General features: G+C 41.3%; 1 protein-coding gene across 4 annotated transcripts in view; it reads left to right on the plus strand.

Moving 5' to 3' along the window:
- The first annotated feature begins 20378 nt into the window (after positions 1 to 20378).
- Positions 20379 to 25379, plus strand: part of zgc:158766 (uncharacterized protein LOC100009641 homolog) — a 34360-nt gene continuing 29359 nt past the window's right edge. For all 4 annotated transcript variants that reach the window (XM_061220781.1, XM_061220857.1, XM_061220932.1 and 1 more), the window contains exon 1: positions 20379 to 20668. In XM_061220781.1, the coding sequence (XP_061076765.1) occupies positions 20600 to 20668 (69 nt within the window). In that variant the 5' untranslated portion in view covers positions 20379 to 20599. The remainder of the gene's footprint in view (positions 20669 to 25379) is intronic.

Genomic DNA, 25379 nt, shown 5'->3' on the forward strand with positions numbered 1-25379 from the left:
GATGCCTTGTATATGTATAAAAATCTATATGAATATACATATATTACTGTATAATTATACTGTGTATGCATATTTATCACTGTGTATGCATATGCACTTATGTATATGTTACTGTCTTTTATATATTTTAATAAACACATATTGTTAATTAAAGTTCTTTCATATATTTATATCCTCCATTTATACACCACACTTCACTGAGGTACTCCACTGTTCATAGTTTAGTACTATTTTAATCCCCAACTGTGGAACTGATGATTCACTTTCAAGCTCACCATTAAAAATGCAGCACCGTGTAAAGTGCTTACTATGATCTTATATTTCAGTACAAATTAAACCACTTGTCTGAAAAAATGAATACGTATAAAGTCATTTATAGAGGGGCATTGCCAAAAGCAGATCATCAAAAATTGACTAGTACACGAGTGGGAACAGCACTGGAACCCATTAAGAGCCAAAGTTTCTGACGAAAATGCAGACATTTGGAGTGGAAGGAACATAATTTCACTCTGTAACTGGAAATCATACAGTCCAAACTCTTGGATTATGTTCTTGGATATCTAAGGTTCTTGGATAGCCTATATGTTCTTTGATGTTTGAATTTCTTGACAACCATTGGTGTATTACTGCCATCCTGTGGCCATAAGGACTGCAAACCTACAGAAAAAACACGAGTACGTTTACATAAGATACACATGCATACATACCAACAGACTGCTGTCAACCTGGTTTGACTTATTAGTTACTATAATTTTGGGGGGACAAAATATAATTCAGTAATGATAATAATGAAGAGGCCAAAATAATTCTGATGTTGTGAGATTGATTAAGATTAATTTTAATACAAGGTTTGGCTTGGGTATATTTAAATGGGAACTTACTATTGAAATACACACATACAGCAAATGTGTATGTCCTGACATTGCTACTTCGGTGTTGATCCAGTGCACCGTGGCTATTCAAAGCATATTCTCAATTATATTGGTAACTTTAAAAATGTTCTTATCCAGACGCATCCGTGCATTTAACAAGAATACTTCTCATATTTGTAGTAAATTGATACAGCTCAGGTACGTGCCGGCATGACGAATGAAGTTTCTCATTGGTGTCTGTAAATTCATTCAGAGTGGGGTGCCATTTCCACACAAGTTAACCACAGTGCACTGTCGTGTTCTGGAACCGTACTTCCCTTTTGTCTTTTCAGCACACTTGTCCCTGATTTACACTTCATTGTACGTCGCTCTGGATAAGAGCGTCTGCTAAATAACTATAATGCAATGTATGCTCGGTTTCTATGTGTTATCTCTTTACGCAAAATGTCTAGGAATAGTGGAACATGGGATTGTTTAGTATGTTCGCTACACCATCGCAGTTTTCGCACAGTCAAGGAGAGAAGCCTCTTTGCGCCGATAGGCTACATGTCTACTCGAAATAATTAAGCCCTCCTACTGCATTCCTGCTACTGGTGCATTTGTCTGTTTGTAAAACATTTGCCCCCTAATAAATCACGCTGTGGTGATTCTTATTTAACGACGTGATCCAGTTCTACTTCTGCCCATGTACTTCTAGTTTCATCCCATGCGGTGCAGCAAAAACCCTTTGCTTTTCAGAGTTGTGGAATTCCATGACTTTTAAATTCAAACGTGCTGTGTTGTTAGTTTCTCTGTTGTAAATTGTTAATAATGTTTTTTTTTGTTTTTTTGTCAGTAGAAGGGCTACTGATAATGTTTTTTATGTAACATTAATAATAACTATGTCCCGAGTTGCTCATCCGTTCTTTCAACACTTTCCATCAATGGTTTTATTTCTCGGGGCAAAAAGGAACCCCGACTGGGCCAGACAATAGAGGGCATGAAAAGAGATGGGAGGGTCGAATAAATGCAAATCTATCCACTTTGTACGGTTCGGAGGACCTCCCCCGGCATTGACAGCTGACAAATCTCCATCCAAAGTTTGCTGAGAGTTGGAAATCTCTACGTCGACTCTACATTTTGTCGTAGCCACCTAGCCATTCCGCGCTTCAAATAAAGCGTTGGAATCTGCATCCGTGTGACCAATTCATGACTATGCCATGGTGGTTTCCAAATAACGGCGCGGTAATAAACGAACGATCGGTAAAACTCTTTTAATCGGATGATGGACTGCTGTTGATTCGCGTGTCTCGTGGGAGAGGGAAGCTCTGACAGCGCCGTGCACCTGCTAAACTTGCCGAAGGTAAGAGGCATGATGAATTCACGAAAATTCCAAAAAGTTATGAATCAAGCATAAAAACAATTCTGTTTTCGCTGGACTTTCATTTATAGTCTCTGACTGCATTGTTGTGGGTCTTCACATTCCGAGTTGTCTTTATCAGAAACAGCGTTACGGATAAGTTGATGGATAAATCCGTGATACATTGTATTGCAAAAAGTATAGCATATGCTACTGTAGCTACCTGCACATAGCCATTGCGTATGAAACCGCTACTGTATGGAAAACCAAACATTTCGAGAAGTTGGCAAATTTCTCTACAATATGGTGTATTTCTTTTTTTTATATATAAAATAAGCGACACTGCAACTATGTGTAGCTGTATTCTGTTCAACCTAAGCCCCTCTTGCCCGGGAAAAGTGATTATCTTTTGCGCACCAATGCCTGAGCTTTCCTGCAAGCCGTGCATGAGAAAAGGCTTGCAACACAATAGGCTCAGTGGGAGCCTGTCTACTATAGTCGGATGGGGGAGAAATGGAAGGGTTTGGAATATTAATCCTCTCAGTTTAAAAAAATAATGGATGCATTCATGGGAATATGGCCCATATATGATTTTGTCGAACTTTGAGATCTTCAGGAACAATGTACAAAATTTCATAGTTATGGCCAGTAGAAATAGCCTAAATTAACCTGTTCAGTTTAAACATGTTTTGCAGACTCGAGCGCGCGCACAGAGACACACACACACACGTTATTTAAAACATATTTTCGCATATCCACAGCCTAATGGATTTTTTTGTAGTTCGATGCAGCAGTAACTGTTTACAGGAGGTCTTGAAGAAAAGCCTTTTCCTCAGAATTACATCAAAGAAGTCTCTGCATGAAGGCTTTCTCAAACAATTGCTTCATTCTATCCTCAACCCTAGCCCAACATCCCCCACTCCCTACCTCCAATTTCCACTTGATTAAGCTCCAAGCTTCTTGAGTTGAATCTGGAGGGAAATGGTTGGCTAATTCTTAGATGGGGAAGCCCAAACAAAGCTAACAGTTTTTTTCCCCCTTCCACTCTAATTTATATCAAACTGAAGAAGGTGTTAAAGGGCTTTTGCCCTTACTGATTGTTAACCACTGTTGTCCACAAAATCTGAAAGACAGGAGGGTAACGAGCAGGGCTGGTGAAATACAACCGTAAAAATGTAAGAAAAAGGCAAGGAATTGATATTATAATTTGTGTTTATTTTGATGTTTGTCCTAGTTCCCACGTGCTTGTCCCACTGAGTTATTTTCGAAGGAATTCTCTCATTGTCCTCTGACCTCTTGGTCAAAACAGGCACATGCCATGGTCAAACTGAAATCTTAATGGGTGGTCGGATATGCAGCATTACCTAAAATGAATGGAGATGTGAAAACAAACATATTACATCACAACAGTTTATTCAAAACATTGCTGTTTCTATGAAAACTTTGCAGTTACTAAAAATGTGTCATGATCATCAAGGATTGGCGTGGTAAATAGTGTTAGTTGACCCTACTGTACTTCCTGCTCCTATGGCAGGATGTGGCAGTTGTGCACTGAACAGTGGACTGCTGCTCTCTGCAGTGTCAGTGCTATAGGGGTAAGTAGAGGGCACAGGGCTGCAGTGTCAGTGCTATAGGGGTAAGTAGAGGGCACAGGGCGTGCTGGCATCTTGTGTTGCCTGAAGATGTCATGCCTCCCACCCTATTTTCACTGAGCCATAGATTGTGGGCTTTTTCAGTCTCATTGTTGGGACCTTTTTGAACATGGAGAGACATCTTTGCCCAGTAAACTGGAATACACAGTCTAGTGCTGCATTCTGAGTGTATGTACAAATATGAGAGTACAGTATGTGGGTTCTTCTATGTTTGGCAATGGTAAAATGTTTGTATAAAGTCTTTTGTGGACAACTTTTGCAATCATCACGAATGGCCAGATGCATCTACAGACAGGTGTAACTGGATATAACAAGCACCTGCTGCCCTTCAATGGTCTTCAAACGCTGTACCAGCTGCATTTGAAACATGGTAATTAGCCGAACAGTTGTCTCAGTTTAGGCTGTTTTTGTAGCTGTCTTGAACCAGGAAGGCTCAATTTAGTTATTAACCCTCACTTTGAAAATTATCTACCTCCGTTGTTTGTTTTATTAACCCCAGATCTGAGTGAAGATCTTTCCCTCTGTGAGAAATACTCAAGTAATTTGGGGCACTGGGTGAGCAGGAACAGAATGGTCATCCCTCCATTGTGCTTTATATGTGACCTTGAATCCAGGTCAGTGCTTTAGCCTTGGCTGAGCATACATGACCCTTGATCTGGGTCTGGGTTTGGAGTCAAGTGGAGCCTCTTATTATTTAGCAAGCCTTTTTACAGCAGCTGAATTGCTGTTGAACTCTTTCCATCCGTTAGGCTGTAGACACTGCGGGCATAAGGGATTATTTACACATCCCAAATGTAGCATGACCAGGCTAACAAAATAAGACCTGAGAAGGTAATTTGAAGTGAATTAACTGGACTCATGGCACATACTGTACTGAAGGTGCAGACCAGTAGACTACCACGGACACAAGTGTATGTTAACTGGGTATGTTAAACTCAGTTAAACTAAAGTATTACTGGTTAGACCAATATTACAAGAACGCCTAGAATTATTTCCAATTTGGTTAGTGGGAAATTATTTTGTACACCATTTCTTCTGTCAATTCAGTCACATCCAAGGGCTGCTGACTTAAGATAAATTGGAGTGTTGGTTAGTCATAATTACAACCTGCAGTTTTTTAGACATTCGGAGTCATCATTCCCCTCACCTTTTTAAGAATGGATTGACATGATGATAAGGCTGGCCTCAGGAAAACTAACAGGTGGCCTACAGAGCAGAGGTTGAGGGGGAGAACTCTGAGCTGTTAAACCCTACTGCATGTCAGACAACCCTTACAGGTCCACCATCTGAAAGATACTTTCTTTGCTCCCGTCTGGAGTTCTGCTTTTGTCTGATTACTGATTGTCAAATTACTGTTGAATGTACCATATGTAAATATATTAGATGTACATATATTATGTCACATACAGAGCATACTGTGCAACGGTTTAGTCTTGAATATTTATTTTTGTGTTCTGCATTAATGTGTCAGTACGGAAATAGCAAATAACATATTTTTCCCATGAAAAGTAAAATGTGTATTTCAGTACAATAAGATATTATGTACTAGACTACTTTTTAGATAAAAACTTCATATAAAAAAACTTGAGGCTGTCTAGGATTACCTGGGGAGTCAAAAGCAACGAGATGGCGGAGGCTTGCTGAAGAACTGTGGCAAGTTTTCATGTTTGAAGAACCTACCAGCCAAGTTTCTCTTAAAACTGCAGGACAGTGTACCTAAGAGAATTGATGCAGTTGTATTTTACTTTTATAAATATGTTATAAGACAGTGTCTATTTTTTATTTATTTAAATAAAATAAAAATTATATATTTATATATATATATATAAATAGGACTTCATACACATAGTTATTATGCATACATACAAAAAAATGACTGCACTTGGACTTAAGAGGTTTTACCTGATTAATATTACATTTAGAATCTTAAAAACGAAACAAAACACCAAAATACTAACTTCTTAGTGTGCTGTGTGTTTGATGCATGAAGAATTTGAGACTCAAAAGTACACAGAAAGCCTACAGGGGAAAAAGACAAAAATAGCCTCTAGAACACTGTAAAAATTCTCTGCCTCTTGCTGTGGTTGCCTAGCGATGCGTGGTCAGTGGGGATGAGGAAATGGCTGGTGAGGGAGACGATGGGCGCGCTTTTTTCTCCCAAAATCCCAACCCTCGTCCTCCCCTCCTTTGTATTCTGCATACTAATGGGACAGGACTTAAAGCGGATTCAAAATAAGGGGTGTGAAAGCAACTTTGAGTCCCTTCTCTACATATTCCTGTTTGCTAATGCAAGGGCTGAGAAGGGTTGGAACGAGTGCACTACTCAAGTGATCTTTGCTCTTCAATGGGACGCAAACAAAATGGCCAAATGCAAAAAAGTCTCCTCAATGAGTTCCTTAATTAAATGAGACAAATGGACAAGAAATGCATTTCTTAGACAGTCTTAGTGTTTCTTCTTGAACAAAGTTCCCAAAGGCACAGTGTAACTCCAGGCACAGTTTGAAGAGAACTTAGCTCAGCAGCACCAGTTGCCTGAATTTGTAGATTTTCTTTGCCTGAATTTGAACATTTCTTCCTTTACCACTAGAGGTGGTCCTCACTCTTGTTTATAGAGCAGAACTGTGCAGACGCTGGTTATGTAGCTCACGGTGTTACTGTGCAGTTCTGTAAGGTGCTCTGGTGTGTTTGCCGAATGTGAAATTGTCAAGGGATATAGTGTATTTTACCAGGAATGCATTTGTTCACAAAAATAGGTTGGTTCCAGACTCAACAGCTTTGAAAGGGCTGATAATTCCAGGAATCTGCCTCAAATGCATCTTTAAACAGGAAACAGCCATTATACTGATAACAACTAAAAAAGCACAAGTTTTGGGAAGACAAGTGTCTTCTCATCTGAAAAACATAATTATGAAGGCTCCCAAGGTAACGTGAAACGTTCAGGGATGCCACAATACATTTTTTCATAGATTTTGCAGGTCATCAAAGCCTATGCTCTTCACTGCCATTGAAATATGGTGTACTTGGTGAAATATGTTCTTACAAAATGCTCTTACAGTACCAAATGAACAGTAATGTCATAATTGTATTGTTACTTTTATAGTTATTATTATAATTTTATGTGATACACTGACTATAGGAGTATGTTTCTCTTAAGTATAATCTTTAGATACAGTGTTTTGCCATTTAAAATATTTAATATTTAATATTTAATTAATTGAAATATGTAATATTTGAATACCATTTCAAACCTTAATGCCCATTCACTGTAGATTTGAATGCCCTGTATCTTTTGTTATCATTCATGTTGCTTCTGTGAAAATGTATCATTTATCATGTGACGTGAGCCTTGTAAGTCATTCTGGATAAGACCATCTACCAAATCAAATAGATCAATTATGGAATTTTACAAGTTATAAAATATTCTCCCTGACTAAGTGTGTGCTCTGAAAGGTTCTCTCAAGGTGGCCTGTGAGTGTCATAAAATTAGAACATGCTGTAATAAGCTAATATTGTATGAGAGTCTGTTCACCCATCACACTTTGTAGGGCTGTATGTTTGGTTTACCATCCTGTACTTGACCCAAACATAGAAACTGGTCTGTAACGTAGGGTGAGGTGTTTTCCTTCATGGTGTGGGGCTGGGGCAGGCACTCTGGTGTGTCAGTGTCCTGAGCGGCTTCTCGTGGCTGAGATATGGCCCATCTCTGGAGAGGTATGTAATTAGCAGGATGGAAACAGGAAGGGCCCCGCCCGCTCCCCCTCTCTGTACAGATGTGCATTTAGAGGCGGTATGTTATGGAGATATGGGGCCAGGTTCAGAAGGGTATGCAGTGCCCTGTGATTCATCCGAGGGACCTCATGCGTCTCCAGACATGCTGCAAGACTGTGTAGGGTCCCTATGGTCCGTAAGTGTTCCTGTGGTCTGCTCAATTATGAATTTGCTTAAATGGGGCGGGACCCTTTGTGTGCAGCACTTGATAAGTCACCTTGCATCATTCTCTGAAAGATTTGTACAATATGTACACTTTGCTTTGTTTTCATGATCATCATTAATTCATAGATGACCCTTGAAACAATATTTGCTCAATGTTCTGTTTGTCCAGCCAAGCTTTTAAACCTGATGTGTCTTTTTCTAAGGATCATTCTATCTGCTTTCTAACAGATACCATTCTGTAGTGAAGGCTTACATCGTAGAAATCATTGCAGACATGATAAAGACAAAAGCGCTAATTGTATTTATGGCTGGTGTATTTGGCTACCCACCCCCTCCAAGAGCACAACAACTCCCACAAAACAACCACGCTTTAATAATACTTCTGTTGTATCAATGCACAATTTGAACAATTTACCCTTTTGTAAAAATGTTTGATGATTGCAAACACACAAAAACAAGATCCAAGAATTCCGATAATTCCTTCATATTTGTACTTTTCTGACATATTCTTGGCTGCATCGTTTTTGTTCCTTGATAAAATGAAATTAAAGTCAGTCCTGTGGTAAATATGGTACTGTACATGATAGTGCCCTGAGACAGTCACAAAATGCACATTTAATTCACTGAATTTTTCATCTGACAGTTTCCCTGTAATCATACTGTCACTTATGTTTAAACAACCTGGAGTTTTTGCATTAGCTTCAGTGTGTATATATCAAATATTTTGTAGCATAGTGCTCTTCACAGACTGAGCAGAGCTCTACCAACCTGTTCTGCCTTTGTTCTACAGACAGACACCTCCTCGTGTGTAGAAGAGCCCAGGTCTTTAGGGATTACTGGCTCTTACAGATATCCTGGTCCTGTCCATTTAGTGCTTTAAGGGTCAAAAGTAAGTAATTACACTTTAGAGTTGTTTGAAATTTAAACAGAGGCCATGTTGTGGAGGGCAAACGGGGTATTATCACACCCATACTTTAGATTTTGTCGGGACTCTGGTTTCACCTTTAAAGAAAAGAGTTTAAAATTAGCGCTGTTGGTTTGAAATATATAGTGGTTCTGTGAATAACTGTTCTTCTGCAGCTTCGAAGGATGAGAGGTTTGAGAGTACTTCTTATTGTAGCTGTTAAAAACCAAGCCACCCCAAGATGTTTTTGATATAACTCAAACGCGAGTTCTAGTTTGCTGTCTGAAATCTGGGATTAGTAAATTGAGAAGACAAGAATTCCCTGCCCACCTCTTCCGCACGCAATGTCACGATTCTCTCAATATTGTGCCTCACAAATGAGAGCCACACATGCCAGCCGAGTGCCAGGCCTGACATCACATTGTCTGAAAACTGGACTCAAACCCAAATATTCAGAACAGCTGAGGAATGAAAGGCAGCGTGTGCTTCTCCCACTCAACTAGCATGCTAGAGCCCTCTCTTGTCACTTATGAGGCAAGTGGGCTACAAGCAACCCTCCTCCCTGTGGCCTGTGCATACTTATCTCCACTGAAGCACGCACTTGTCAGATGCATGTTGGCTGACTAAGAGAGGCAGGCCTGACACAGAGCTGGTAAACAAGTCTAGCACAAACGACAGACCCTCTGTTAATGGCCTCTTTTCACAATCTTCACCCCTCAGGCAGCCATTTTTGTTTTTTGACTGGGTCAAAGTTGGAATTCAGTCTCAACACACTCCCTATGGACCTTTTTTGCCGTGGTTCTGGAAGGTGATTCTCAGAGTAATAGAGCTGCAAAAGGTCTCAGCCCTGAAAGTAATTTAAAAATAGTGATAGATAACTGTGACTTAACTTTCCTTGCTACTCTTTCAAAGTAGACATAAATCTAATTTTCCCTTTATGTACAGTACCCTGTATGCACCCAGTGCTGGATAGAAGCAGACAAAAAGCTAAAGCACATAACCTATGACATCTGAGCATCTTTATGTCACAGACAAAGTTGGTGATTCATTAACAGAAAATGTCCATGTGCCTGTGGCAATTTCCCAACATATGGCAGTTAATTCTGGCAAAGGCTTCTAATTTACTTCCCTTCCTGCACAAATGAAAGGACCAGGTGTGTAGTGGAGGGTCATGGGTAGGCCTCAGTCTTTCCTCCTTGAATGGCAGAACTCAGAGCCCTGTCCACAGTTTACCCAAGTGAAGCACCACTGAATTACTAGTACAGTAGTACAGCCAACTGTCTTCTTTTGAGTGGTTTTAGAGGGGAAATCTCCTAAATGCATGTGAACTGCCAAGTTGTTAAACTTGCCAACCACTATTTTCAACATTTGTTGTCTTGAGATTGGTTTGATCGGTTGTTTTCTGACCGTGTGTCCCTTCCACAGTCAGGGCAGGGTGTGTATTGATTGAAAGGAGAGGCTGTTATGACGCTCAGCCTCGGTGAGTGTGGAATGCACACCTGGACTCCGCTGGTCCATGTGACAACGCTGCCTGACATCTGGCTCTGTCCGGCAGACTGCTTTGTGCAACTGGAGTGTGTGGTATTTGGACGATAGGCAGAGCAAGCCTCAGTGTGTGACTTTGGGCATGGTTCCGGGTCTCAGGTAGTACTTAAGTCAAGATTTTCAGAGTTGTCTGATATAGTAAGTTATAGATAGTGTTTGATATTTACTTTTTACTCCATTTATTGTTATTCTCCAAAATTGTTATGCATGCATCTATTGTTGTCCTTGGCTTGTGAAATTGTTGACATTTTAAATTAATAATACAATATACACAGTTTACTAAACTTTCTTACCTATGTACATTCATGAGAAGAGGTTTGATGGAGTATTGAAGATGGGGACTGTCCTATTGGTCTGTAAAAAAGCAGGATAAAATAACTAACTCTAGTTTGGCCTTATGGAGTTGCTGACACTGCCATTTTCCATTGAGAAATCCTATGTCTCATAGACACAGGTTTATTTGCAGTGGTGGTACGGCATGATTGCTTTTTCATAGCACGGCAGTATAACTGTATAACGTTGTCTGTAATTAAGTCTTCCTGAAAAACCCAAAGTTCAACATTTTATCCAGGACATGTGACTTGCTGTGATTAGATTCTACAGTTCGCTTTAAATGACCAGACCTGGTTCCTGGTTATTTGGGCGTCCATGATGAGGCAAGGCTATGCTTGGTCATGGGCCCTGACTCCACTACAGGGGACTGATCAGGCCTAGCTCAGCGCTGTAAGCACAGGGCAGGAGAGGGGAAAATAAAGGGACTATGTGACACCCACTCATGCGCTTTAGAGAAATTATGCCCAGAGGGTGCTGGGGAATTTCCCCCTCCTAATATTGGGACTGTGCACAGAACACAAAGCCGTGGGCCTGATGGAACATGTTGCGTGGCTCTAGGGACGCTCCAGGGACGCTCTTTGGTTTGATGGCTGTCAGGAAAGCCAGGGGAGCCAAATCGCTCTTCCTCTTTGTGTGTTTATTCTGCGGACGCTTCAAAGGAGCAGGGGGAATACTTTAAGTTGGGTGGCTCTACCAGGAAAGCTGTCGTGCTGTGGATTGTTATGTTGTGGATGGCCAGATTAGCCTGGTCAGAAGCAGGCTCTATGGGTTAACACTGACATTCCTCATGATATTTGCTTCAAGTAAAACTGTTCTTATTTTCCAGTGTTTTTTGCTAGCGTTCTTATGTCAGTGCATCCGTGGATCTTTCTGTAAACGTTCCAAAAACATGCTTTTGTGCAAGATATGTATTTTTGTGTTTGTAATGTAACACTGGGAGAGTTAGGGGACTTTTTTCATCATGTTTTTTTATATGATTCCCCTTTTCCCCCAAATGGGAATACTCAATCATATTCATTGGCAGTGCTCATTGCTTCATCTCCTAACAAGATGCTCTCCTCCAACACATGTGATATCAGCTGCCTCTTCTTATCACACTGCACTCGGGGGTTGTTAGTGAGTGACGGGTTGCTGGAACCCACCTGAATGAGACCCTCCTTCCCTGGATGATGCCAGGAGTGCCAGTTGTGCATTACCCTTTGGGGCTGCAGGCAGTGTGTATTCGGTTACAAATCACGGGTTGTATATGAAACCAGAATGTGGGGCCCATCTAGGCACAATTTACGGAAGTGCTTGAACCACCAACCTTCCCAGGCCTAGTCAGTCACCTTAGCCACTAAGCTAGAGGCTATCCCCATTTCTTGGGGACAGTGCATCCCTGACCTGCCTTTGCCTCAGTACATTTTTTGGCTGAGACAAACATATTTCCTTGAAATACAGAACAAAGCTGAAATAGCTGTAGATGTTATTCCAGAATCTGTGCATTACTGTATGTACAGGTTAAATGCTTTGTGAAGTTTAATTACTCCACACAGCACACTTTCTTTTGGCAGTAATTGAGTTGAACATGAAAATGGGAATGTTGCAATCAATGTGAGTGTAGACTATAATAATTAGACTATAACATAATTAATCTAAAAATTGTTATGCCAGACTCAAATGTAATCAATACTATTTGTATTTTTTGTACCATGTGGTATGGCTTTTTATCAACAGTTTCAGAGCGGAGTGGTCATCTTTACCATTGTTTTCCTTCTTCAGCGCGGTCATTTCTGCACGGATAAAGATTGAAGCTTTGCTCATGTTCTCTTGCTCTGATGTCATTTAGACAATGTTCTCTTGCTGTAGCAGGGCCCTCCCACTCACAGGCACCTGTGCGGGCGTTCAGGAGGGGGTCACAGTGAGCTTTGTGTTCCCAGGCCCGGGCGCTGAGACGCCTGCACACCGGGGGGTGGAGGTCCGTCTTGGGGGGTGTTGGACAGGTGTCACATTTCCTGCCATTCCTCCACTCTGCGCAAGGGAACAACTTTGAGTTGAAGGCACCGTGTGGCTGGTCTGGAAGCAGCTGGTCTTCAGTCGTTTTGTAGCTCCCGTGGGGGATAACATTCTCTCTAGCTAAAACTGTAGGGATGGGACACCATAGCTGCTCCATTGAATAACCCCAAGTTTTGGTGATGCCCTCACTTCACATTTGTGTAATTACTTAAAAAATATATTTTTTACTATATTGTCACGTTGTCACATAGGATACATGTTATGGGGCCATAGCCTGACAGCATGATAAAAGCTATCCTCAGTGGGCACAGGGTGGTGCTGAGAAAGGCTGCACAGTATATGTGCCCACCCATTCACTGAAGGGTAAAAGTTCACCAAAATAAATTGGGGACTGTTGAACCTCTTCCGGGAGTTTATTGTTTGTCTTATCCTGGGAATCGGTCCCAACACCAAACAAGGAAAGTGGAGTTAAACAGAAACTTAGTGAGTACAACCTGGCTTTGACTCATTAACAACATGTGTGTTTTTAAATGCTGTTTGTCTGACAGGTCTCGGGCTTCACAGTAGGGGCCGGGATGGTATATAGGTGTGTGTGTGTGTGTGTGTGTGTGTGTGTCTGTGTATGTATTTGTGTGCGCGTGTGTGTGTGGAGCTGGTTGCCATCTCATTATCTCCCAATAATGACCTGCACCGACCCCAAAAGGATGACAGGATACCTTCAATGGTAGCTTAAAATGTCAAAGGAAGGTGGAACCTTGAAACACACTGTACATTCCTTATTGGTGTGGTCCACTACTTAGGTTCTTGAGGGTTCTTAGTGGAAATTAGTTCTGATGGCAGAATGCTCAGACAAACAATGTCAACGTACTGTAATGTACAGTTTAATAACTATTAAGAATCTTTTTCAAAATGTTCCTGTGCCTGGAAGGAACCGGAAATGCTCATGCAAATATCTCCCACATGATAAACATAAATAGATTTTTCTTGATGTTACCTTACTAGTGGCTTTGTTGGACGCACAGCCCTCCCTTTGTGTGTGCATGTGTGTGTGTGTGTGTGTGCATGTGTGTGTGTGTGTGTGTGTGTGTGTGTGTGTGTGTGTGTGTGTGTGTGTGTATCTGTTTGTGTCTAGTGGCCTGCTTCTCAAGTGGGAGTGGTCAGTGGAGCAGGTCCGGGAAGGATTCTTCAGTCTGGCATTGTGTGCTGTCAGGGCTGTGTTAGGTGGGCAGAGCTGCATGTGGACACTCCTGTAACTGCTGTGGAACTGTGGCTCCAGAATCTGCTGCTTGTGGGAGCCATTTACTCCTTTAAAATCTGTGAGTAACTCAATGGGCAGTGATACTATAATATTCTTCTTTTTACTGGCAGAACTAGACCTTATTTATTTTTCTATGGATGGAATGTTTATTTAAATTGCACTTTGTGGTTGTAGGTATTGTTTGTGGATTTGAAAGTATAGGTTGTAACATTTTAGTTTGTTTACCTGAAAGAGACAGAAATGCTCCGAATTAGTTAAAAAAAACATGCTGGAAAAATTCCTCACATACTTCAACTGCTGTTACTGTTTCTGTTTTTGCTTTGTATGGAATGGTTGTGTGGAATGGTATTTGCCAATGCATTCACAAATGCTTATAATTTCATGAAGAACATACTGTTATAGATTCTGTTATTATTGCCAAGGTAGAACTACAAATAATGTAAACTAATGATGGGAGAATGATGGTTGACCGGTGTTTTTTTTACACTTTTTTTGTTTTTTGTTTGGTATACGAACAACCAACCTTTGTTAGTTGCTCACAATTTAGTTGGTGTTTAAAACATTATGAAGTGGCATCTGTTTGAAAAATCTGATTGTTTCACATCTATTTGAACATAGGTATGGGCACTTATAGGAATGTACTGTGACAAAGAGGTCTAGTATGTATTCACCAGCTGTCAGATTCAGAGTGTAAAAAAACTTTCAGGGAAAACACACACAGGTGCAAACATACGCACACACACACACACACACACTACTTATGAGAACATGAGTTCTCCAACTTGTGAGGATTGAAGTTGTTAAAGTAAAGTAGTAAAATGTGTTTCACTCATTTTGGAAAATGAGGTGTAAGTGATCATTCATGTTAGTACAGATCAATACTTCTGTCAGCCTCTTAGCTCCAGGAAGTCTGGGCAGATGAATAGATTGGTAAGAACAGAGACAGACACAGCCGTGGGACTCCTCAGGAGATTACAGCTGCAGGGTGAATGTTAGAAATGAATTAGCACCCAATAATGACAAGACAATGCACGAAGGTCAGCACGCTTGCAATGGAGAATCTGTGATTTATTGTGTCTACCCTCACCAGTATGACCAGAAGAAAAGGTCTGAGGGCCCCCTTTGAGGGCCCCCTTTGAGACAGGAGGTAGAGCAGATAAAAGAAAGAAGAGATAATGTGTGGCTGTGGAGGTTAGAGAAGAGGTGTGGTCTGGCTGCCGTTCTGTGTCATTGTTAATTGCCATCAGACCAAGGTGTCACATTCCACAGCTGGGTGAAGGTGCATGTGTGTGTGTGTGTGTGTGTGTTGGAGAGTGGGACCCCACTGATACCCCCCCGGTAATGTAAACACTGGAGGTTCTCACCAGCAGCCGACCCCCCAGGCCCCCACACTGTGTGCAACACTTTATCTTTTTGGATATCTGCATAGAAATATGAGTGTATGAATGTGTGTCTATCAATGTGTGTACTGTGCATGTACAGTATATATGCATATGATATGCATGTATGTGAGTGCTTGTATACAGTATGCGCATGTGTGTGTACACATCAATTATTGTACCTCATACACAGACACACCCAGGAAAAATGTTGATTTCAAAAAAATATATTGCTTAGTGTAATACTATGAAAATGCAAAAAAGTGTTATGTTAAATAGCAAATTTTAGTTTTTAATTGCGGCTTGTGGCATCTGGTTCTGCCCAGCATGTGGCATTATTTGTTTGCCCTCTTTATCAAAATCGCAATCAGGCGTTTGTGAAAGTCAGGTTACTGTAAGGAAGGTGGACACCATTTCCAAAAACAGGGTGGCTTGTAGTCAATTTAAACTTGCATTAGTCCCTGCCTGTCAGGTGTGAATGATTTTCTGTTCTCGAGTGTCCTTTTATTCAAGCTTATTTCTTTCCGATCTGTAAAATCAGCCATACAGCGGACAACCTGCAAGTTGATGAATCAACAGTCCGGTCTGTGTGTGGCAGGCTGAAACAGGGGTAGTGTGTGCTCAGGTGTAGGCCAGTGTAGTGGAAAATTATCTTATCTCTCACTCCCCGTTAACATAAACACTGAGCAAACCCAACATACAATGTACTAAGTGCGGAAAAGACTCATAGCAAACAGATGGTTAACAGCTTTACTTTGCTGGATTGATTTTGCGGTTGACTGCCCTTGTAACTTTTTTTTCTGCTCAAAGCATTATATTGATGTTTCGAGAGTCATTTCCATGTTGTTATATTTTTCACTCATTTCATATTACAAGCTTTCAGAGGTGTATTGGGATGGTCAGTGGGGTATGGTGGGTTGGGCTGGCTCCTGCAGAGCTGTGGAATTGACTTTTGAGAAGAGCACTCCTGTTGTACCTTAATGTCGGGAGAATGATGGGAAATTGTGTTTTAATGGCCTGAGGAACCAGAAATGGCTGAGAGCCTCTAGGGTTACTGATTTACCAGCATGGGTTGCTGCTAGCCTTGAACCTTCCCAGATTTTCAGAAGATGCCTTTAACTAGAGAACAACCAAGGTGGGGCCACGGTAACTGGATTTGTATGTAATTTTACTCACAGGGAGATTGTGTTGTCAATTTACATCACTTACTGGAAAATGCGCACAGTCCCAGACTGGCTATGCAGATAAATCCTGACAGCAGGATCTTGAGATCTCTGACCTCTCTGACATTTTTTTCCATTCAGTTAAACTAATATGAAGAACGATCAGGGGCTACAGCCTTTGGCTTCCTTGTCATCTAACTAATTCTGCCTAATGGTCTTATCAGATCCTGTGCCCCCCTGAGGAGGGCTCTATCTGAGATCCTCAATCTGCTGAGCAGGCATTACGAGAAGGCTGTGTACAGTAAATCGTGTTATTGTAAGCAGCCCCTTTTTGCAAAAACAACAGGCCCTGATTGACGTTTGTAAATATTTTTTTCCTGTAGTAACAATACCAGTGCAAATATTTAGAAGTATATTACTCTCTGGTGCTCTGATTGGAGAACTGCACAGAAAGCACCCTCTGAAAGCAGAGGGCTGTGGCCTTTGGCATATCAGAAACCTGTCTTTGAGGCTGTGAATTTGCCAACATGTTACCATCTCAGTGCTCTGTTGTAAGCTGTGTATGAACCGGGGAGGAGAAGGAATGTGCGGTTGTTTGAATGTCCTTGTGATTACAAATTGACTACTTGGCTAATTAGCAAGGCATTTAAATATACTTTCACATCCCGTCGACGCAATTAAACAGCCCTTAAAATGTACAGTCACACTCATTGGGTTTCATATTCTTGGATAACCACTTTTTTTTAATATATATTTTTTTAATCCCAGCCACAATCAGCACTGGAAGCGTGGCTCCTATTCCAGATAATGGGACATGTCACTTTAGTGAGGGCTCACACTTTAAATAAAGTCAAGGATTATTTGAGGGCCCCCTTTGAGATGAGGTGAATAGCCATGGATTCACTGGTTTAAGTCCTGTTTCATCACTAGTAGTACTTGTCCTAAACCTTGATTTTGCTGTATTTTTACCACTGAGCTGATCAATACAGCTCTTCACAAAATATGAATATATTATTTACAACATCCAATTACTGGCATAAGAAATCTGTAAAATATGAGTAGCACATCAGAAAACGAAGAGGAACACAATGCATGTTAGTGGAGATTTTGAAACTCAAGAATCTCAGAACAAGGTTAATAGTACTAACACACCACCAAACAAATAATTAAACAAATACATATTGCAAATAAATTGAATAAATCCAGCAGTCATTGTTGGACGTTCTGCGAACAGAGTCTGCCCTGGATCAGCAGACTTCTGGTGTGCGGAGACTTTGAGATCACAGTTTGTTGTTATGAGTTTTAAACACTTTTATCTGATGAAAGAGAACAGCTATTTTTGTCCTCTTCTGGGAACAGGGTTTTAGCGAGGATATTTAAATTACTACATGTCACTGCTGATCTCTGGGCGTGTTGTGTTCTCCATTACACTTAATGTTTAGTTCATGAGTAAATGTTTTCAGTGGTTTCATTTATTAAACATGTTAAGAAAACATATTCACGGCAGTCTTTCGTTATCTGTCTTACCCCCTTGGGAAAGCACATATCCGTTTGTATACTACTCTTCTTTTAATTATTTATTTATTTCTAAATATAGTCATGGGAACATTTTAATCCATCTTGACATAAATTAAATGGCTACATATTTGTAATGAATGTTGTTCTGAATGAATTGTTATTATTGTAAATCATATCTAAATTTCTTGCATATTGTTTGATACTTTATATTTATATTTATATTGTTTCTGAATGGTCTCTGTGTTTGCCTATACTCCCATTTGATTCCTCGAATAGGGGCACAAAGTAGTCAGTCTGTCAGCTATATTTAAATCTATTAGCAGTGCATTCAGTTTATTTCATTGTGGTTGTGATTGTCGAACTGTGTGTATGAATCAGAGTTGTATCGGTTACAGGGCACGTTCGTGTGTATGAACCAGAGTTGTGTCAGTTGCAGGGCACATTCGTGTGTATGAACCAGAGGTGTGTCAGTTGCTGGGCACATTTGTGTGTATGAATCTGTCTTGTGTCGGTTACAGGGCACGTTCCTGTGTATGAATCGGAGTTGTGTCAGTTGCAGGGCACGTTCGTGTTTGTGAATCAGAGTTTTGTCGGTTGCAGGGCACGTTTGTTTGTATGAATCAGTATTGTGTTGGTTGCAGGGCACGTTCGTGTGTATGAATCAGAGTTGTGTCGGTTGCAGGGCACTGAATCATTTCCAGTCCTTGTGACAGAAATGAATCCTTAAAAGTTGAGTGATGGTGTTGCAGTAAGAACAGCAGGTGGAGGCACAGGGGCAGTGTTAAAAACAGTATGGACTACAATGGAATGTGACTTTTCTAAACTGAGGATAAATCTCCCCTTGGTTTGAAGTATGGCTCATCATTTATGGGAAAACTCACTTTTTTCTGTGTAAAATCTGTTTCTCCTTGCAGGCAGGAGCCACAAATACAGCCTCAACATGTAAGAAGTGCTCAGCCTTGGGGCAGAGATAACTTTGGAGTGTGAGTCTGTATGATTGGCTGTAACAACAAAGTTACAGGTGCAATCAATCACAAACTCTGCCTTTGATTTTTTTTTTCTGATTTGTTCTGAGAATCAGTGGGACTGAGGTTATGGGAGAGATATGCACTTAGTTTTAAAATTCTGATGCATTTTTTAAATGTTTGCTTCCTTATTTTGCTGAAGATGCTAGATATTTAAGTATTAAAACTGAAATCTCATAACTAAAACATTTGCATGCATTCAAACATTTATCAGAATGCTTACTTCTAAAATGTCATCAGCATGCCATCAAAAACATCACCTATGCTGAAAATGTATCTTGCCAGTAATTTCTTATGGATGTTGCATGGTACATTGTACTATGGTATGATATCATCTTGACCTTTATGCCAGGTTTTAGCGTTCTTTGGGTATTGTTTGGCATCTGCAGTGTAACTCCAGAGGACACACAGTAGTCTGCCTCCCCTGGGTCACAGCAGTGTCCGTGACTAATGCTGTCTGAAAAGAATGTGTGGCCTTTCTAAATTTAACCCAACCTAATTACCAGACCTCACCAAGTTCCCTGTTTACATATGATTGTTTAATATAATCGCGGGCGCTTCTCGAACAAAGCACGCTTTCTCACCGTACCGGTTTTCCTCCAAAAAGGATTTCCTATATTCAATTCAAGATCAGGTTGGAGTGGATTGTAGTGTGTCCTCAGTGAATACATGACGGAGTGGCAGTTAGCATACGCTGAAGCACTCAAACAAACACTCAGTCTTTTCCTCTCATTTGATGGTTGAATAATGAACATGTTCCTGTCCCCCATGGAATCTATTAGGATATTATTACTTTATTAATCTCAAATGAAAAATATCAAAATCTAATCTCATGTCCACCATTAGACTGCATTAAATATGTACACTGGAATTCAGAATATTTAAATTATATAATTAGCAAATGTAATGAGAATTCGGTTTTTAAAAGTGGTTTCCTCTGGCCCAGCTGTTTAAGGAATAGTAGGTCCCACATGTCTGGTCCCCTAAATGAGTGTCCCTTAGTGTGAGAATGTGTTTTACTCTAGTGAAGATTTAAGGGGTCACTATTGTGACGCGGGTGACCTGCACCACTGATGGTATGCTGATGTCTTCTTTTTCTTTTTTCCTTGTTTCTTTTCAAAACCAGCAGAATAAGCTGAAACCCAAGTCCATTTGTTTTTTCAGGACAAAGAGCAGCCGTCAGGGGCAGGGAGGTTGGTGCGGGGTGGGGGGGGGGGGTCGAGGGGGTCGAGGGGGGGTCAGTCAGACCAGTACCCCTGCAGGGCAGGGAAGGGGGTGATGGGAAGGGGGGCCATTGTTGAGTGTGGGTCAGGTAGTGTGTTTTCTGAATGGTGAAGGAAGTTGCATCTGTATGCACTATCCAGCTGGGAGAGGCTTCTGTAGCGACAGAGAGGGAGGGGAGAGAGCGAGAGGAGTGGAGAGGAGGGGGGGGCACGGAGAGCAGCAGAGAAAGAGAGAGAGAGAGCGTGCTGCCTCTCGTGCTTCAACAGGTCTTCAGTGGAACATTTTCAGCTCAGCACAACCGCAGGGGATAGACCAAGGGACAGCTGGGGCAGACCGTCATGGCTGTGCACAGAGAGAGACGGAGAGGCACAGAAATGACATGGCCGTCATAAACAAAGTGACCGGACTTCATGGTTCCTTTTCAGTCGGTTGATTAATTTGGTTCCTCTAAGCTTGTACATGTTGTTGCTTCACAACATGCACCCCAGAGCCAAGTCCCGGAGCTGTGACAACTACCTGAGCATAAAGGTAAGACCTGGAGAGAAAAGCCACAAGCAGTCCTGTACGGAAGAGTTGCGCTGCCTTTGACCTGGTTATTTTGGTATAAATGCAGAGCATCATTTTCAAAGCAACAGCTTAGTGACAAAGCAGTTTAAATCATTTAATACGATGCTAAAGAAGGTAAAAGCGGTCTTTGGTAATGGCAGCATGTGCTCATTTTGTTTAAATGCAGTGTACCAATTTGTTATGTGCACATACAGTTACAAAAAGGGACGCTTGAAATGCAAATTGTGTTTCTCAGAAACTTTATGTGTTCTGTGCCACTGTGAGAAACAGCCTTTCTCCTGTGTTTCTCAGAAACTTTATGTGTTCTGTGCCACTGTGAGAAACAGCCTTTCTCTTGTGTTTCTCAGAAGATAAGCTGCTGGTATTTCTGTCTTTGTGTGGAAGGTTTTTCTGTGCGTGGTTCTTAGCCCTGGGTTGAAGTTGAAAATTGTGCCCAGAGGAAAATAACCTGGAGGACTGATTCCTCTTTGAGCTGTCCCAGGTTGTGTCAGGGCTAGTCCAGCGTGTGCATTGTGGAAAAACATTTGGGAAAAGGAATTTTGTGTTCAGAGTCAGGTAGTGCGGGAGGATGCTGTTATAGTTTGAATTCCTTGCTTTGTTCCTTTGTGTGGCAAATCGTTACCTATCTGGATTGCTCATCTCTTCATTACACACCTCAAATTTCCTATTTCTGCTTCAGCCAAACTACGACTTCAATGTTTCTGCTGTAAACTGTTTTTTTATGTCCACACTTCATTTAAACGTAGTTGTTATGGATATACAAAAAATAGGGTTTCAGGGAAGGTTGAATCAGGGAAGGTTGGCGATAGGAAAAATTCATTACACACCTTCATAGAATATGTCTACTTGCTGTTTGTTTTTGTATATTCTACCCTACACTCTTCCGGTGCTAAATTTTTAATTCCATGCTTGTGATTCCATTATATTCAACAATAATAATACGTTTCAAGTTCTTGAGAGAATGATCACAGGTGTCCTTTGTAAAACAGATGTTATGCGTTCATGTCTGTCAGGCTGGTTTGTCGGAATGCCCGTAGGTGTGAATTGTCTTTGTGTCTACATGCAAGGGCTACTTTCACAGTCATAACAGTGCTGTTCCAGACCTACTTCTGACAGTTGGTTTTGTTGGCCATTAATGGCCTCAACAATTTAGCCGCTTTTCCCCTTAGCAGTAAAATGCCATTGCCCCATTACTTGACCTGATTGCTTTCTGATATTGGTTCATAAAAGCTTGCGAGCAGCATCCAGTCACATTGCCGCTCTGATAAAACTTCTGATCTTCTGCTGGTCCTACAGCTTCAGTCTGTCCCCCTCTTTCCCTGTCCAACTGTTTTTGACTTTTTATTTTATTTTGGAACTAGACTAAAATTAGAATTATGATTACAATTAGAAGCTGTAATAGTGTTGTTTGTTGTGGGGTGAGAAACAGAAGATGAAATAAAGTTTTCCCAGTCTCATTTAGATGAAGAATATAAACATAAAAAGCCACAAATCACTTGTGAATTAGTGTCCTGGTGGTCAATAGGTCTTTCACTTTAGTTTTTTGCCTGTTTTTGAGGCATTAGCATTGTAATGTCTTGTGCTTCATTGTGTGTTTATTGTGTGTCACTGATCCAACTTTAGAAAAAGCCTGTTGTTCACCTCTTGTTGTCAGTGATTGTCTTACCATCCAAACTGCGTTTACTGTGCACACAATGCAAGCTTTAGTGATGTAACTTCCTATAGGGTCAGTAGGGGATGTCTTCTGTTGCTTGGCAACATGTTGATTTCTTCCTGTCCCACGATGTTTGCATCCTGAAGGACAAAGCACTGGGCTGCCATATGATGTGAATCATATCTGTTTGAGGGGCAGTGATGGGAAATGGAGTTCATGTGCGCTTTATATCGCTGTAGGCTTTGTGGGTGAAGGCTTAAGGAAGGATGGTGACGATAACCTCTGTGTAACTCAGGGATGCAAAAATGAAATGTGTGGGAAAAATATTAAATGCTGAGCGGAATCATACTCCCAGAGGTTTTAAGTTAGATGAATTGCATTGGCTTGTAGATAGCCATTGATACATTTTTGGCACCATGTCCACTAACTGCTCTGTGAAATGGAAAAACATTGTGCATGGGGTGGACAGTGGAATTTCTCAACATGTTTGGTGCCAGTTGAAAAACCTATAATCATGCTTGCATTTTAAAACGTTGTTGCATAGTCCATGTAACACATTCCAATATACAGGCTTATAGTATGTGTTTTTATTCTCTGTCTTGCTACAGTAATGCAAATGTACTTATTGACCAGCCATCAAGTGAACAATGATTACATGAGGGACAGAGAGGGCTTGTAGTTATACCAGTCAGTCTTAATTTCTGTGCTCTGACAGATCAGACCAAGTACGAACCTCGCGGCATAAGATCACGTATCCCTGCTTACTTCCGTTTCAGATTCAGTACATTTACAACTTGACCGACCAGTTTGAGATAATTGTTTGGGACCCTCTATTGTTACAGTGCTATCGAGTCTCATGGTGATTTCATATGTAAGGCTGCGCATTGTATGAATGTTTTTATTATGGGCTTGAGTGCGATGTGGAGTCATTACTATAGGAGTGAATCATCGCCATGGGCAACTGAGTGACGGGGCCATGAGTCAGTGATGTAATGCATTTTCCCTGCTCCCTGCAGTCACGTACGTACACACACGCATACACACACACACATACACATATACACACAAACACATCCCCTCTGCATGTTTCATTCGACAGACTTCATTTTATTATATATCATACAGTTGGAAGTCTACACTGTATGTGTAGAGCTGACAGAAGCACATAATTTCCAAGACGCAAAATCCACAACAGCAGCATTTATGGAGTCAGTACCAAGCCTGTTGCAGGCAGCTTCTGTTAGCCATTGACTGGCAGGGGTTAGGATGTACGTAACCCTGGCTTTGGGTGCTGATTAACTCATCTTTGGGTCAATTACAGAACCATAATAAAGTGGCACCTTCAACTGACCACCAAAAAATGTGGATCCTGAGACTTTACTGTCAGTAGGTCTGAGCCAGGCCCTTTCCACTACAGAATTGGAATCAGACGTTCTGAGATAAAAAGAAAAGCACCTGTTTTTTTGTTCCTCCTGTGCACTGAATTTACTTGATTGCATCTGTATGTGTGTGTGTGGTGTGTGCATGTTTATTTATTTATTTCTGCCTGCCCTGTGACTGTGTGTCTTGTGTTTGTTGCTGCCTGCACCTTTGTGTATGGGTGTTTGTGTGCGTGGGTGTGTGCATGTGCGTGTGTGTGAGTGTGCATGTGTGTGGGTGTGAGTGCATGTATGTGAGTGTGTGCGTGTGTGGGTGCATGTGTGCATGTGTGTGTGTGTGTATGTGTATGCTCTCACATTACTCTCTCCCCTGGTCACTTCATGCTCCACTGGAGGCCTGGTGCGCGACTCCTTTGTGTGCCTGACCCACTAAATGTGTCTGGTGTTCTCTCTCTCTCCCTCTGGCTCTCCCCGTCTCTCTCTGACTCCCCCTCTTTTTTACTCTACCCTCTCTTTTCTCACTTTTGCATATCTCTCATTTGCACTCTCTGCACTCTCTGTCCAAACTCACAGATTTACAATGTGTAGGACGGAGCTATTCCAGTACTGTAGGGGCTCGAACTGTATTGAAAAAAATGGCAACTGTGTGTGGGCTGACCACTGATACTGTGTGGCAATTAAACAAGCAGCTATTCACTTCTAGCCTGTTCAGTCAATAAAACACTCAGGCATTTCATGGTTGGTTGGAAGTTGAGACAAGTTCTATGGTGTGTTCTGCCTTTCTTTTTAGGTCCGTAACTAATGAAAACCCTCTAGTTAAACCATTTGTTCCTGTATGTTATGATTGTTTTTGAAGGCAGCAGTGCAGAACGTTTCACAGTGGAAGGACCTGCCATACGTTAACATAAATATCAATGGGATTTCATAGAATTTAATTAAGAAACGAACTTGGCGCAGTTGAAGCAAATTCAATTCAGACAGAAACGATTAAACGATCTGTTTACGGAGTTGGTCAAGTATATCAAAATGCCTCCTTTCCTTGCTTCTCCTTAATTTTCTGTTTCATTAGGGAACCTCTGTAGTGGTAGTATAGTTTGACTACAGTGTACTTTCTTTACATTACACTGTATATCTGCTTGTGTGGCAGATGTCCTCAAATTTTGCTCGAGGGCGCAAGGGCGACGCCCCACCTGGAATTCAAACCCTCAGCCCACTAATTACAAGTCTGCTGCCCCAGCAGCTCTACCTCACGGCTGCTGCGAAGGCCCGTGATCAAAAAGAGAGACTTCAGTCAGCTCCAGGCCTCATCACCGGACTCCTGCTTATTACAACACCGCAGACATTACACTAACCCGAGTCCGGAGGATAACGCTTGGCTGACTTTGCCTTAGAAACAGTAATATCCCTCGCTCAAACCTTTAACTACTCGCCTCACTCATTGCCTGAACCACTTTGAATGGTTTCTGCAGTCATGGCCACTTTTCAGTCCTAGCTTTTATGTAGGTTTGGGTTTATTCCACTTTACACAAATTCATTCTGGTCTTTATAGCACTTCTACCAGAAACATTTAGAGAAGTAATTGTTGATGGGAGCACTTGCCAACCCTAGTTGGAATTCAGCGTGGTGCCACACACCCCTC

The sequence above is a fragment of the Conger conger genome, chromosome 1 (assembly GCF_963514075.1).
Source record: "Conger conger chromosome 1, fConCon1.1, whole genome shotgun sequence".
In the NCBI taxonomy this organism is placed as follows: domain Eukaryota; kingdom Metazoa; phylum Chordata; class Actinopteri; order Anguilliformes; family Congridae; genus Conger; species Conger conger.